The sequence below is a fragment of the Triticum aestivum genome, chromosome 5D (genome assembly GCF_018294505.1).
Source record: "Triticum aestivum cultivar Chinese Spring chromosome 5D, IWGSC CS RefSeq v2.1, whole genome shotgun sequence".
Lineage (NCBI taxonomy): Eukaryota > Viridiplantae > Streptophyta > Magnoliopsida > Poales > Poaceae > Triticum > Triticum aestivum.
This window is the reverse complement of record NC_057808.1, coordinates 435,042,270-435,057,759: the sequence shown is the minus strand read 5'-3', so window position 1 is coordinate 435,057,759 and position 15,490 is coordinate 435,042,270. Positions and strand designations below refer to the sequence as shown.

At 43.4% G+C, this 15,490-nt stretch overlaps 1 protein-coding gene across 3 annotated transcripts; it reads right to left on the bottom strand.

The window, feature by feature from the left end:
* Nucleotides 1-10,135: 10,135 nt before the first annotated feature.
* On the bottom strand, nucleotides 10,136-14,361 carry LOC123122446 (uncharacterized). Of its 3 annotated transcripts, XR_006460219.1 has the most exons (6): nucleotides 13,496-14,361; nucleotides 13,059-13,323; nucleotides 12,266-12,956; nucleotides 11,650-12,109; nucleotides 11,239-11,539; nucleotides 10,138-11,113 (listed from the first exon to the last, which is right to left on the bottom strand). XR_006460219.1 is itself a non-coding variant. In XM_044542648.1 (3 exons), the coding sequence occupies exon 3, from the start codon at nucleotides 11,093-11,095 to the stop codon at nucleotides 10,367-10,369; it is 729 nt and encodes a 242-aa protein (XP_044398583.1). In that variant the 5' UTR covers nucleotides 11,096-11,113; nucleotides 11,239-11,539; nucleotides 11,650-11,927; the 3' UTR covers nucleotides 10,136-10,366. The 3 variants fall into 3 exon arrangements, 2 of the variants coding, with proteins under 2 accessions (XP_044398583.1, XP_044398582.1); XM_044542648.1 differs by lacking the exons at nucleotides 12,266-12,956; nucleotides 13,059-13,323; nucleotides 13,496-14,361 and having other exon boundaries at nucleotides 10,136-11,113; nucleotides 11,650-11,927; XM_044542647.1 differs by lacking the exons at nucleotides 12,266-12,956; nucleotides 13,059-13,323; nucleotides 13,496-14,361 and having other exon boundaries at nucleotides 11,244-11,539; nucleotides 11,650-11,927.
* Nucleotides 14,362-15,490: the final 1,129 nt, after the last annotated feature.

Sequence of the window (15,490 nt, the reverse complement as noted above, 5' to 3'; positions counted from 1 at the left end):
CACTTTATATACTAGTGCTGAGGGACAAGGGGTGGCTACACCCACTACACTACTGAGATGTCATATGATGATGCAGGCTACAATGGACCACTATTAGAGCGCAGTGAAGTGCCACATGATGCAGGAACAGTGCTGACTGCTCATCTATAGTGCCCCAATGTAGAGTACGGTCGTCACGTCTGCGCAGGTCCGACGCGACGTTTTAGTTGATTTGGCCAGATTCCAGCCGGACGGGCTCAACCCGGACGGGGCTCAACCGAGACAACTCAACCCGGACAGGCAGAACCTAGACAGGGAGAACAGGACAGGGAGTACCCAGCCAGGGAGAACCCAGACAATGTCAACCCAGATGGGCTCAACCCGGCCAGGGTCAACCCGAACAGCACAACCCGGGTCAACCCGGCCGAGGTCAACCCGACCAGGGTCAACCCGAACAGGTCAACCTGGCCAAGGTCAACCCGGACAGATCAACCCGACCAAGGTCAACCCGGCCAGGGTCAACCCAGACAGGTCAACCCGGCCAAAGTCAACCCCACCAAATTCCAGCCAGCCAGGGGCACTCCCCTGGCAATGTTTTGAAGTGTTGTTTCGCCGTCTTGGGCATACCCGGGGGTCATCCCCACCCCCCGACACTAATCCCCTCTCTTGTAACATGCATGATTATTGTTTAATAAAGGTTATCAAATTTCAAAAATAAAGTGTCATTATTCCCACCATGAATGCAATATCTGGTTTAGGATGGAACTATATATAAATTCACATCTACTTTGGTATACCTCCCTAAACACATCATTAAAGAAGATCTCTCCATCGATGATCTTTTTTAAAATACACCAACAGTGCGCCCTGTGTACGTACGACAAGCGAGGTAGAAGATCGAAAAAGAGATGTGATATGGAATCAAACCCCAGACCTCGCGCTCATTAAAGAGAGTTCAAAGCCAATGGAACCTACAGTCCAAATGATTAGTCAGCTGCACGAAATTATAACTGTTGGAATGCGTCAACACGTCCAGCCTCGAGTGGCTAGCTGCGTCTACCGATTCCACACGCACGCTTCAACAGCGGGTGCACATCGTGTGCCTTGACTCCCGCATGCACGCCGTGCTCGGCATCGCCCCGCTGTGTAGCGCTTTTTTTTTTTGAGATAATCCAAATAACATGGCACGGTAACTTGAATTGGTCATAGAAGGCCATGAAAAAACTGGGACCATTTCAAGGATGTCAAGAAACAACATGCTCTCAACGGAGCCTTCTAGACTATCCGAACACTCCATTGAACATGATCTATTAAGGCCGTGTTCGGCAGCCCTCCGCTCCACGGCTCTGCTCCTGGAGAGGCCGGAGCGGAGCGGTCCGTAGTGCATTTTCCTGGAGTTGTAAAACTGGCGCTCCGTCCGCTCCCATATTATACGAAGCTGGAGAGCTGTCGAACAGGGCCTAAAATGATGGCTTTTGCAATTAGGTGGTCATCCCATGGTAGGCACCCATGCTTGGTTTGAACGACTTTCTACACCGTATGCAAGTTGCGACACGTCCGCTCGTTTATCAGTCTTTTTAACCGAAAAAAGTCCACAACATGCAAAACTAATCGAAAGTCCAAACAACTTGGTATGGTGACTTAAATTGGTCATACGAGGCCATGAAAAAACTGGGGCCATTTCAAAGATGTCAAGAAACAACATGCTCTTAAATGGAGCTTTCTGGCGTAACGAACACCGTCCGTTCAGCATGGTCTATTTTTGGACATCCGATGACCTCAACTTTGGCAAGAAGGTGGGCATGCCCATTGTTGGCATCCATGTCAGGTTTGAATGATTTCTAAAACCATATGCAAGTTGCGACACGTTCGACCATTTAACGCCCATTTTTGACCAAGAAAATTCCAAAAAATATAAAATTTGTCGAAAACCAAATTGGCAAGCTGCCTTGAATCGGTCAGACAAGACCATGGAAAACAATTAGGGTCATTTCAGGGATGTCGAGAAACAACATGCTCTCGGATGGAGCCTTCAGGCCTACCCAAACACCCTCCGTTGAACAAATCTATTTTTAGACATCCTTGAAATGACCCAAACTTTTGCAAGTAGTTGGGAATGCCCCTGGTAGGTATCCATGTCAGGTTTGAATGATATTCGATAACGTATAGAAGTTGTGACACGTTCGACAATTTATAGGTCTTTTTGGCCGAGGAAACTCCAAGAAATGCAAAATTTGTCGAAAGTGAAAACAACTTGGCAGGGTGCCTTGAATTGTTCATACAAGGCCATGGAAAAAAATGGACCATTTGGTGGATGTTGAGAAATAACGTGCTCTTAAACATAGCCTTCTGACATAATACGTGGACACCCTATGTTGAACCTGGTGTTTTTTTGACATTCTTGAAATGATCCTAAATTTTACAAGTAGGTGGGCATGCCCATGGTAGACAAGCATGGCTGGTTTGATCGAAAAAATATACTTAAAATCAGAATTTACATAAATATATCCATGCTTTTAAAAAGCATTTAATAAATATATGAAGGGAAAAAGAATTTCAAACCATAATTTAAAGCACTTAAAACTATTGTTTTGGTATGCCGAATAATATTTCAAATTTTTGAACAGGTTCAAAGAGATTTTTTTTTGGAAAAACGAAATAACAAAAAATTAAGAAAAACTAAAAAATAGAAAAGAAAAAATGCTTAGGCCATGGGTCAACTAGGCGACGACATCGCCCCCGTTGGGCGCCTGTTGCTCCTGCCAAGCGCGCACATATTTGGAAATGGTTCACCGATTCCAAAAATATCCCTCTTTAAAATCTGTTCACATGTTCATAAATTTTTCCTTTTTCCAAACTTTGTTCAAAAATTAAAAAATGTCTCGGGCATTTCAAATAATGCTTCTGCTTTTAAAATTACTTCAGAAATTAAAAAATTTCTTGTTTTCAAACAATTTGTACACAAATACAAAAAATGTTTAGGGAAATTCGAAAAAAAAGCGTTTCAATTTTTGTTCACATTTTCGGAAATTCCAAATTTTTTGGTGTTTTTCAATTAATGTTTGTTAAATTAAAAAAATGTTCATGATCAAAATTTTCTTCGTTGTTTAAAAAAATGTTTGTGCTTTCACATTCCAAGCAATTTTTAAAGACACGTGCATTTTTTGCAATTTCTTTAAAATTTAATAAAATACGAATGTTTAGTATTTTTGTGAATAAAGGCGAACATTTTTTGAAATTCTGAACAAATTTCTAAAAGTGGGGCATTTTAAGGAAAAGAAAAAAGTAACAAGAAAGGAAATACTAAAAAATAAAAAAATAAATTGTGAGGAAAAGACACAAGTTTGGTGGAAAAGAAATTGATAAGTTGAAAAAAAGTAATAAAAAATAAGAAAACGAAAAGGAAAAGGAAAAAAGGCAAAAAAAAAAACCCAGACCTAGCACAATAAGAAGAATAAAAGAAGTAATTAGCCACAACAAGAAAGTAAGCTATCCCAATTAATTATAGTTGGTGGAAGTAAACCGAAAGGTTAGGAGTTTGAAAAATCATTCCTCACGCGCCTATTTTTTGAAGTTTAAAGAAAGAAATTATTATTATTATTATTAAATGGGCCAGGCCAGAACAGAGGGTGGTCCGGTTTGTGTGACGGGCCAACGGGTCGAGTGTACGTCTATGTACAGCTTATACGTCTATGTACAGCTTATACATGCCACGTACGGAGGTGGGTATACTTTATGGTCAAATGACAACCATACTGCCCTTATACGGTTTGTGGGTGGGGGCATGGCTCAAATAGATTATACTCAGTCTGGAAGGCTATACTAAACATTTGGGTACTAAACATTCATATTTTATTAAACATTTGAGTCCACTCTAAAGAGTGGGGACAAGCAGTATATCGAATTTGAAAATAATTTGGGTTGCCTTTAGGCCCTACACAGACTAGGCAAAGACCCGAGCCGAGAGCCGTGGGTCAGCTCTTGTTCATCAATAATGCCAGGATATAAAACCGAGGAGTTCCAACAGGTACAACTCTTTTCATTTGTTTTACATTTCTGAAAAAATAATGCAAGTCGTATGTTTTAACTATGCTTAAATAATACTAATAAATTTAAACATAAGAAACTCTTAGACGATTTAGAATTAGAAAATAGATAAATTAAACTACACCACCTATCACCAGCAAAAAAAGACTAAACCACTTACGACTCATGCTTACTATAATAATAATAATAATAATAATAATAATAATAATAATATTATTATTATTATTATTATTATTATTATTATTATTATTATTATTATTATTATTCTTATTTGGAGGCGGTGCATGATGCCTAGTACTTAATTGCTTTATTTAGTTTGTACAGTGGAGAGTGGACCACTGGCCATTGCATGGATCCATGCATGCACCTACATAAAATGAGCAAGAGCAAAGCATATACGCTGGTCTCCTCAGTTTTCGCCCGTGCCACCCTTTCTCAATGGTGGTTTTATACCTAGCTAACAACTCTCCTCATCGGTATTGAACAAATAGGAATGGAAGGTATCAAGAAGTTGCACACACGAGTGTCGGGGTGCACTAGAAGTCTATTGCGGCCAGCCTGCAAAGACATCATCCTAAATGTGTGGTAGCAGCGAATTTTGGAGATGCAGACGCGATGACCAACCTGGAGGACTGAACAACGACTCTAGGTCGTGCGTTCCTTATAGTCTACCCGGTTGGCACTTGGATATTCTCATGCATGTCTCGCGAGTTTTTGAGGCATCCCAGGCATGAGCATAAGTAAGTAGTACAAAAATGATATCAACAGTTCCTGTTTACAGGAAGCTTTGTGCGGAGAAAATATATCATTTAATTGGGCTTCAAAAGAGTTTTCAATTTGTAGCAAGCTAGAGTTCTTGCTTTCGACTTGCAACCTGTAGTAACAAAAATAGAGGTTATATAATATACCAGTACAAGCAAACTGATGTACAACTGGCGGCGTTAATTTGCTTCACTCTATTATCTCTCCAGAATCTCTTTTTCTCATATCAACCTCACAAAATCTCATGTTCTGAAGCAAAACGGAATATAATAATATAATTAGGAAAGTAGTTTCAACAGACAACAATACCAACACCTAGTGGCCGCTTGACCGGCCAGCCAAAATCACGCCCAACATTCGCCTAGCAAAATATCCACCCGCATTAGCACCATGAAAAATAGTAACATATCGAACACCTTATGCTTTAGCCTCATCTTTAACCTCCTCAACAAGGAAATGAACACGTCTTGAGCCTATTCTCTAAAAAAAGGTGAACACGTCTTCACCACGTGCCAAAAGTATTTGTGCACTTTTCTTATTCTTATCCCGTGATTTTTCTGGAGTTCCATGAGAGTAGTATGGATGATGATGCAGAATGCATAGTTACCTATGTTGAAGAACTCCATCAATCGGTACGGAGAAAAACACACGTTTACCACCTCGTCAAGCACGACCATTATGACTTAATTCCTTGTGGAGATTGTATAATTTCGGACATTCGACACTATTTTTAATTTTTTTACTGCCCAGTAGAACTTTGTAATGTAGAATGCAGTACGTACCATACTATTTTAACTCGAGCATTGTACGGATGACATTGAATCAAAATAGCAATTCCACGAAACACTGACCTCCTTTGCCTTTGCTAGAGTGCACACTACATTTCCCAATGGTCGTACACCCAACTAGCCATGCATCAACTATCTTTTTCGGAGACATGCTTATAACACTAGTAGGAAAAGGGGCTTTTACCCCGGTTGATAAGGGCCTTTTGTCCCGGTTTTCGAACCGGGACTAAATAGTTGTTACTAAAGCCCTAACCCTTTAGTCCCGGTTCTTACACGAACCGGGACAGAAGGTCCTCCACGTGGCCGCTGCTGCCAGCCCAGGCAGGGGGGCCTTTGGTCCTGGTTGGTGCCACCAACCGGGACCAATAGGCATCCACGCGTCAGCATTTCAGGGGCTGGGGTTTTTTTTTTTTTGAGGGGGGGTTGGGGGATTTTGGGAGGTTAATTTAGGTGTTTCATATATTGTGTTAGCTAGCTAATTAATAGAGAGAAGTGTCCTCTCTTATCTCCGTGCTTGGTCGACGCTACGTATTATATACGTATGGAGAGGACTAGACACGCTAGCTAGTAACCAAATGAAGAAAACAGAAGATCGTCATGAACATATGCATACAGAGAGAAGTGATATCGACCACCTCTCCTTCTCCGAGAGATTGGTCGAACAACAAGTTCTCATATATCTATCTGACACTACCGGCTACATATATACAATAATTATCTCTTACAATATAATCTCCTAATTAAATTGTAAGAACACAGGGTCCACATAGTATTCTCCGTTTTCAGCGATCACGTGGTCAAGGAAGAATGCCGCCAATTCCTCTTGAATTGCTCGCATACGATCTTCTGCTAGGAGTTCATCCCGCATCCGAAACATCTAATTTGAAGAAGGGGGTCAATACATATATATATGAATAAATGAAACTCGACACAAATGATGGTAATAAAATAAAATTGTGAATATTATTGCTTACGCACTTCATATTGTTCGTCAGAGTAGCCCCGCTCACAGGTCGTATGGCGGATAGACTCGCAAACGTAGTATCCACAGAAATCATTCCCTTGTTCCTGCCACAACCACTTTACAAGAAATAGAGGTCAATCTAACTGATAAGCAAGCATGCTAAATGGTATTGATGAAACTAGCGCTTGAATCACTAGGAGATGTGCGGAACATGCTACTATAGTACTTACTTTCGGGTGTCTAAATTGCAGCTTCTTCGGCAGTCCCGGAGCTTTTGTGGTGAATTTTCTCCAAACCCTGCCAGACAAAGAAAACAATTACTTGATATCAGGAAATGAACAAAGTTGCTGATATGGTGGATAATGATCGATTTAACTTACTTCTCGAGCATTTGAGTCATGTCCGCATAGACCTGGGGATCTTTTCGTCTTGAGTCTAAGACGGTTACTACTCCCTGCTCAAGCTTAATCTCTAGGAGAATATAGTGGAAGCTACGCATGCATGCATAAGTCATCAATTACATTACCATAACCTAGACTAATAAGGGAAACCGAATATGCACAAGACAATAACACTCACTTGAAGTTGTAAGGAAAGAGTATTATATCTTTGTTTTGATTTAATACCAACGATCGTAGCAAGTTGGCCTCGGCTTCTTTGGCATGTTTTTCAACCGTATATGCATCTATGAGATTTGTGTTAATGAACCCAATATCACCGATTTGTCTTTTCTTCAATTCGGCGATCTTCAATCTGCATAATATAGTGAGGATAGTTATAAATACATTGCAATGAAAGAGCTGACCTATATAGAGAGACTTAATGACAGAAGTAGTACTACTTACAGACAGTAGCAAGTGATCGTTGATTTATCGAGGGCCTTTTGATTGAAAAACTGGAAAAACTCCTCAAATGGAACATTCAGCAGTTCAATTCCAATGAGGTCATGCTCTGATTTAACTCTCAGCGTCAAATTATTCATCCCATCAGACTCTCTGCAGGTTTTCATGTACCAATCATGCAATCTTCGCATCATCGTTGTTAGAGATCTTTCATTTTTGACGAGAGGCTTCCCGTAATGGTATTTGTGTTCGTCCACCTCCATGATTCATAATGTACATCGTCGGGCAGGTAATCTCCAAGATTGCTATAACCGGCCACCATCCTCGGATCATTAGCGACGATGTCTTTAGACACCTTGAGCGGGGGGCACGATTGGTTCGCTTGTTCGCTGAGCTGGGCAATTTTTTTCCCAGCTCGTCGTTCTTTTAACCTTTGATCACTGACAGTACTTCCCGACCGCTCCGCTTCGACAAATGTCTTTGCAATAATGCGCTCATAGTTGCCTTTCGACGGAGACTTTGGTGCTTTTGTCAGGGCATCCAGAGTGCGCTTCGCTTTCACCGGATCTACCTTCTCCTCCGGAGGTGGATGTTTCTTTGCTTTCACCCCTTCAAAGAAGTTCTTCACTTCGGCTCGCACGATCTTCGCGTTCTCCTCCGGAGGTGGATGTTTCTACTTACAACAAAAAACTTATTTATTTTATTCCATTTTTTTTCTAATTACTTATGTATTTTACTTTATTTATTTTATTTTTATTTATTTTACTGCTGCTTTATTTATTTATTTTACTGCTGCTATTTTTATTTAATTTATTAAGGTTTATTTATTTTAGTTACTATAGTTTATTTTATTTATTTTTATTTATTTTTATTTATTTTATTAAGGTATAGTTATTTTATTTACTATAAAAAATGAACATAGATGCGCCTATAGAGAAAATTCAACCTAAATTCATAATAAATTTCTATGAAATTCAAAAAAAATTACTGTGAATTTAGGTCAAATTCCTTGTATAAGGGCATCTATTTTCACTTTGAGAGGAGCTCAACAAGGCAGAGAGGGACGGATTTATAAACCGGTGTGAGCGCCCTTCGGTTGGCGAGGTGGGACTAAACTCTGACCGCTACTAGGACCAACCCTTTAGTCCCGGTTTGTGGTATGAACCGGGACTAAAGGGTGAGCCTCTGGTCCCGGTTCAAGCCACCAACCGGGACCAATGGTGGTGGGCCAGGAGCGAGGCCCATTGGTCCCGGTTTGTCCCACCAACCGGGACCAAAGGGGCCGGACGAACCGAGACCAATGCCCCCACGAGGCCCGGCAGGCCCCTGGCCGCACGAACCGGGACTAATGTGAATATTGCCCTGTGACCAAAGCCCAGTTTTCTACTAGTGTAACAGCATTGAGCGAAAACATCAAGTTTCACACGGATGTGCCGCGAGGCATCATCGTTGTGGATCCAATTGGGAGAACCACTCTCCTCATCTCGTGTGATGGAAAACTTGTCATCGTCGTGGATGACATTAGAGTCTCATGAATCGTAGCTTAGCAGTACCAGCCTGGTGTAAGTACACATGTTCATGTGGCTGGAGTCTCATGCATGGTAGTCTTGATGCACTCAGCTCAAGGTTGGACCAGATTTCTTTTCCTTTGATTCCGTGCTCGATTATTCGTGCATAGAGGTTCAGATCACCATGCTTGCCAAGCTGAAAGGGAACAACAGGTTAGCTTATATATATGGGTTTCTTGCGACAAACTCGGTCTCAGATGGCAACAACTGTTGGAATTTTGCTAGTAAGCCTTTGGCCCAAAGCCTAACTAAAATTTTGAAATTCTTTTGGCCTATTCATGCACACATGTGAGTGGAGTGAGTGAGGCTAAAGTTTAGTCCCACCTTATAAGTTGAGAGAAAGTTGCACCGAAAATTCAGTGGCGTGCTCGTCCACGCTTGCTCACGGTATCTGCGAGCGTTGTTTTGCGATGAGATCTGGACTAGTCGTCGTAGTCAAGGAGTATAGGCGGGATAGTTATTGTGTACGCGTGGGACGTGGACATGACAATCGTTAGGATAGGATGGACGGACTTCCAGGACAAACGGACGGGCGTCGGGGTACTGTTTTAACGTGGGCCGTAGGCGCAACAGCAAGAGAAAACGGTGGCATCCGTTTCAATATGGTCAGGCGTCGGCCCACCTAACACCTCGCTGCAAAAACATCTCCTGGACTGATGAATCACCTCGCTGCAGAATCATCTCCCGAGGAGGGAGGGACGCAACCATAGCCACGATGGAGGCGGTTACATCTTGGGCACGCTGGACCTGAGCAGCATAGTTGGTGAAGACGACGGAGCTGGACCCGGAGGAGCCACGTACTGCAGAGTTGCCGGTGGAAGCAGGGGCGGACATCTTCAGAAGGGGTTCAGGCGGAGTGAGACTGTAAATGAAAATGGGGAGAGAACAGAAGGTGTGAGGCATGCGGGGCGTACAGCCTGGTAGTTAAGTACGCGATAGACAAGATCCCGCCCAGCAAATTCGAAAATTGAACTGGGCGAGCTTCCCGCTTGGTAACACCGAGGAGGAGCTGGGCATGTTTGGACACATGTTCATGCCCTGGCCACATGGACGGAGTATTCTTACATGCATAGTTTGTCGGTCTAGGTGCAGACCAGCGATCAAGCAAGCATTATGAAAGGTGGAAACACATTGGGCACTGAATGGAAATTCTTTTTTCTTGCTGTCATTTTCGACTGAAATACAAATGAACACCCGCAATTTGACAGAGCTGATGGAAATTTTTTAAGACATGAAAGTGGTCACGTTATGTGCGGGAAAGAGAGATACAGACAGTCATGACAGCAGCTGATCGTGAAAACTGCCACCAGGATTATTTGAAATAGTTCTACTGATTAATGGATGAGCACTCAACATTACAAGAGGCAACAGAACTATTATGCCTACGGAGCCGACTACAACAGAATTCAGATTTTTCTAGATGGAAATCTGCTCCAAGGTTGCATTTTCAACAACATGCAGCACCACTTTAGGTTTGTTGCAGGTGTTCTTCTTGTGTCCACCAACACCGCAGTTTGAACATTTGGCCTCTTTCCTTTCTTTGCGAGGGAGATCACCTCTCTGCGGACATGCAGTACTCTTGTGCCCAGCTCCACGGCATATACTGCAGAGATGAGTACGTTTGCTTGTACCAGAACCATCTGGAGCTTTTCCGTTCGTTGCGTCCTTGAATTTTTTGCTCTTTGCGCCTGGATCATCATATGGAGGCTTGTCCCTGCTGGTAGTAGGTCTACCTGGTTTAAGTTTTCGTTCTGGAGGCTTTAAGCCGATGAAATTTCCAACCGCACTACCCTCAGCATCGCTGTCTTCATGACTTTTTGCTGCATGCATTGGAATCAGCTCTTTGTCTTTCCCCTTATCTGAATGAATTCTGTCTTCAAGCCCCATCCCGTCGCGGACACTGGCCATGGGCGTCAGTGTATCCATTGCTTTCTTCAGTATTTCCATTGCACATTCATAAGTCCATGTGTTGGCATCACCAAGACGGACAACTTCGAGGGCATGAGTGTATAAATTTGAGTGCCTGAATGTTATAGAGTTGACATTAATCTTATCCTTCTGAAGGTGCACCAGATGATCTGGCAACACATCCCTTGCATCCTTTGTCCAGCGCTTCAGAATTTGCTTTGCTGGTATCTGATCCATTCCTAGGACATCGAGGACCTGCGCAGCAACATTTTTTAGGATGGTCGAAAGCCAACAACTTCTTGTGTACTTTGTTGCATACAGAATGAGTGAGACCCAAGAAGGAAGAAACCAAGGATACACTACTTTGATGGATGAAATACCTTACATTTAATGCGTGGCAGCAAAGCAAGCCCGTGTGTTCAAAATTACCACACTCGCACACTATCGATACTATCGATGCGCCGTCCTCAATAACTTCAACCTTGTAGAGTACTCTGCACCATTTTTCATGCTTCTCTGGATGGTGTCGTCGCGCTAGATATGATTTCCATATGCTCACCTCTTCTATTTTGTATTGCCCTGCTTCATATAGTACTTCACCAAATTTCTCAAACATAGCTCGTGTGTACACATTGCTACGTGCTGCTCGAGTGGCGTGTTCATCCTCATAACTGGTGCATTCTGGGAATGAAGTAGAACAGAAGAAATGTTGTTCATGAATGGTCATGTGATGATCACAGAGTTTATTTTTTGCTTCGTAAGTGAAATGAAAATTTAAAATGCCAACTTACTATCATAGTGCGTCTTTCCTCGTAGTTCTCAGCTGCTTCTCTATCGAAAAGAAGCCTCATATATTGCCGCACAAATAGGTGCATGGGGCAGCTTGCTGGAACATAAGTTTTGAGCATATGGTTTGCACTCTCGTTGCGTTGTGTGCTGGTCATTTTTGCACAGAATTTCCCATTGAAATATGGCTTTGCCCATTTTTCTCTTGTCTCATAGATCTGAGTCAAGTAAGGGTGCTTCTGCAAACCGTGTGTTTCTATCAGCTGCTTCCATGTTGTCTCGAACTCATCAACTGTCAACATGTGGTGTATTATCTTGTGGAACTCCATTCGGACCTTGCTCCTCTTCGCGTAATGTGCTCCAAGAGATTCTTTTGCTTTTTTTTTAAGATATGCCACTTACACCACCGATGTGTTGTGTTGGACATCACCTTTTCTATTGCTAATTCCACAGCCCTGCACTGGTCTATATACACATAACAAAAACAAGTCATTTTTGTTAGGATTATCATTGTTGAATGTGAAATCATATTTTTTTTTGAGTTATATGGGATTGCTTTGATGTGAGAATCTAATATAGGAACTAAGTGAGAAAAATCATTTTTTTTGTAAGGAGACACACCTGTCAGTATGGTTTGTGGATGCTTGCCGCCCATCATACGGATAAACTCAGTGAACACCCATTCAAATGTTTCCATTGTCTCATCTCTAAGTAAAACTCCTCCAAATATGACACTTTGGAAATGATTGTTTACTCCGACAAACAAACCGAATGGCATATGATACATGTTTGTACGGTATGTTGTATCAAAAGTTATTGCATCTCCAAAGTAGTGGTACTGTGCTCTGCTTGCTCCTGTTGACCATAACAGATTTCGTATGCGGCTGTCCGTGTCTGGCTGTACTCTGTAGTACAACCCTGAATCTTTGGATCCCAATTCAGCAAAAACTTCCATTGTCTTTCTGACGTCATCATCTGCCTGATCTCGGCTAATCTGTCCACAAAGCCCCCTCAACGCTCTCTTGCTGAAAGGCATACTGCTCATGGAGCCAAAGAAACTGCCAATTATGTTGTAGACTTTGCCAATGCTAATATTATTTGCACGCAGCTGCTTGATAACATCTCGTATATAAATGTTGATATGTCTATGCGAGGGCCAATATATTTTCTGTCCACACTTATCTGTGAGAGAGTGATTGTGGAATGCCCTGTGCTCGCTTATATACCATCCGTTGTCCTTTGAGCGTAGTAACCTTATCATTGCTGGACATCCGCACCGGCAAGACCTTGTATTACTTCTTTTCGGTATACCCTGCATTTTTTTTGGTGCAACCAACAGCATGTGAGCCTTTTTTGTGTATATAGAGAACAGTGAAATAGTATGTTCAGGCTGGAACTGAGAAGAATTACTAACCGAGCAGCCGCAAACTATTTCTTGCATACATTTTGTTCTCTCCACATTTAATCTGCTTTTTCTGTATCGTACTCCGAAACCAATTTCCCAAGAATACAGATTTTAGTAGTCGTATGCTTCTTCAAGAGAATCAAAGCTGTCTCCGACAGCAGGGATTACAACCGTTTCCCTCTTCTTCTCTGCGTAGCATCCCAGTGTTTTTTCAAGAGCGCTTATTCTGCCAGCGCATGAAGGACGCTCAAGAGGTGCTCGTCCAATACGTACTCTGGGAGATCAAGAGATGGAGGATCAGTACGCATATCAAAATCTTTTTTGACGTAATAAGTCATGGAGCATCAAGAGTAATTCAGTTTTTGTGTCAGAGGCATGAGATCTGTGCAGTTCTTTTGGAAAATGAAGGGACTGTTGCTTTCATTAATAAATCAGAAGATCGATACCTTTTTGTCCAGCCAGGGGCTTGGGTTTCGTCTTTGCCGGCCGTCTGCTCGGAGGTTGGTGCTGATAAGTGTGAGACCTAACGAGAGAGCTCACACGAGAGAGAGGAAGACGATGATAGTTTTGTGCCGCGCCGAACTTTGCAGCTTTTCTGTTCCTTTTATTCAGAGATTACAACGCTAACTGAAAACGAAAAACAAGCCATGCCCGGGTCGTGAGCACCGCCATCCCAGCGCTCCCCGCGCATTGCTCGCGCTGCGGCCATGACCGTCTACTTCGTGCCATCCCACGATCGGGTCAGAGCCGCGGAAGAATCTAACAGACTACGACCGAGACGCAGCTCGGCTTATCTCTGAAGAAAGCAAACTACTGTCGAAACTGACGAAAGGAAAACGAACACTAAAGACTGACGAAACTGAAACTTCTCCAGCAGCTGTTAACTGACAATAAGCTGACTCCATCGCAGCTGCCGTTCGCATCTAGTTGTACGTCGTCGTCGCATCGCCTATATCAGCAACGCTCGACTGTGCGGCTGCGCCCACGAGTGTTTGGGTGGTTGCAGCGTCAAGCACAGCCTCACTGCTGCCGAGATCGAGGAGAGGCGACAGCCGCACAGTCAGCCGCCCAGTCAGATCCCAGATGAATCTACCCCTCGGAGCGAAAGCGAACAGTAAGAGGAGTTGTAAATCGCAAAATGACGTAGGTACCCGTCGATGGGATCTGACAAAAACTCCAAGCCGCCGGCTGCGGCATCCTCCGTCGCCATTGCTCTGTTTTCCAGTTTGCTCGAGGGTAAGGAGGGGGGAGCGGGGGCGGGGAGCGAGGCGCGATCCAAGCGATAAGTGTTTTTTTTTACCGAATATGGTGGCGCCCGGGCGGTGCGGTTGGTGGAGGAGGATGCGGACAAGGATGCGCCGCGCCACGCGTGCATATCAGTCAACCAGACCACCGTTTACCGCAGGCGTGTGTACCGTCACGCGCGTCATGTTCGAACAGAACAGGTAGCACCGTGGCGCGACGGAATCGTTATATGTGCCGGCGAGGTTACTGTATAATACTGTTTCGCCGTACATACGCGTGTATTGGCCCACGAGTGGCATTGAATGCCTCATTCCACTCGGCCGTGTTCGATTGGCCCACCTACCGTGAGCAGGCGAGCCCGTGAGCACCATCACCGCTCTCTGAGTTGCACCTCTTTATAAGGTGAGCTCTTCTACCACTTGTATGAGCATGAGAAGAGGAGACCTACACGCGCGTTCCTCCTCCTCGCTCGCCATGCCTCGTCACGACACGACACGACACGACACACCGCGGGTTGCGGGATTGAGCTGAGCCGAGAACAGAGCTATGCACGTTGTCTATATTTTTGCTGCTCGGGAAAAATTAATGAGTCATTAATTAATAATTAACGGACGCGTTAATTACTGAACCGTTTTCGATTCTTTTGGATCGTGACGACTCGGACGTGGGGTTTACTATGTGCCCTAGATCGTGGTAGAATTCATGTTTCTAGTATGTGCCCTAGATGTGATATGTTCATCTACTATGCTGGTTCGCATGGTTAGTTTAATCTCTGCTGCTGTAGTCATGATTTATCTTCTGTTTATTCGGATTAAATCTCGTAGTAATTTGCTCATATTTCCAACAATCCAAAAACCTGATTATAGGCTATTTACTCCGAGTGGTTTTGCTGCGCATCTGAAGCCGCCTGCATTTAAGGGGGCGCAATATAAGAGGTGGCGCACGAGAGCAGTCTACTGGTTTCAGACCATGGGCTGCTATGACGCCACCAAGGGCAAGCCTGAGGGCGATCTTAATCCAGCACAGCTGGAAGCTTTTGAGAAGATCGATACACTCTTTAAAGGCGCTCTTCTGAGTGTTCTTGATGACTCCATTGTGGATTCGTATATGTCGTTTGACAACGGCAAGGACATGTGGGCTGCGCTCGAGGCCAAGTTTGGTGCCTCGAACGCCGGCAGCGAGTTGTACGTCATGGA

What these genes read in the sequence shown, in the direction of transcription:
- LOC123122446 (XM_044542647.1), bottom strand. Translation starts at nt 11,474, where the DNA reads ATGTTTGAGAAATTTGGTGAAGTACTATATGAAGCAGGGCAATACAAA. An exon ending in TTTGCTGCCACGCATTAAAT is followed by an intron (nt 11,114 to 11,243) that starts GTAAGGTATTTC and finishes GTTGCTGCGCAG; the next exon opens with GTCCTCGATGTCCTAGGAAT.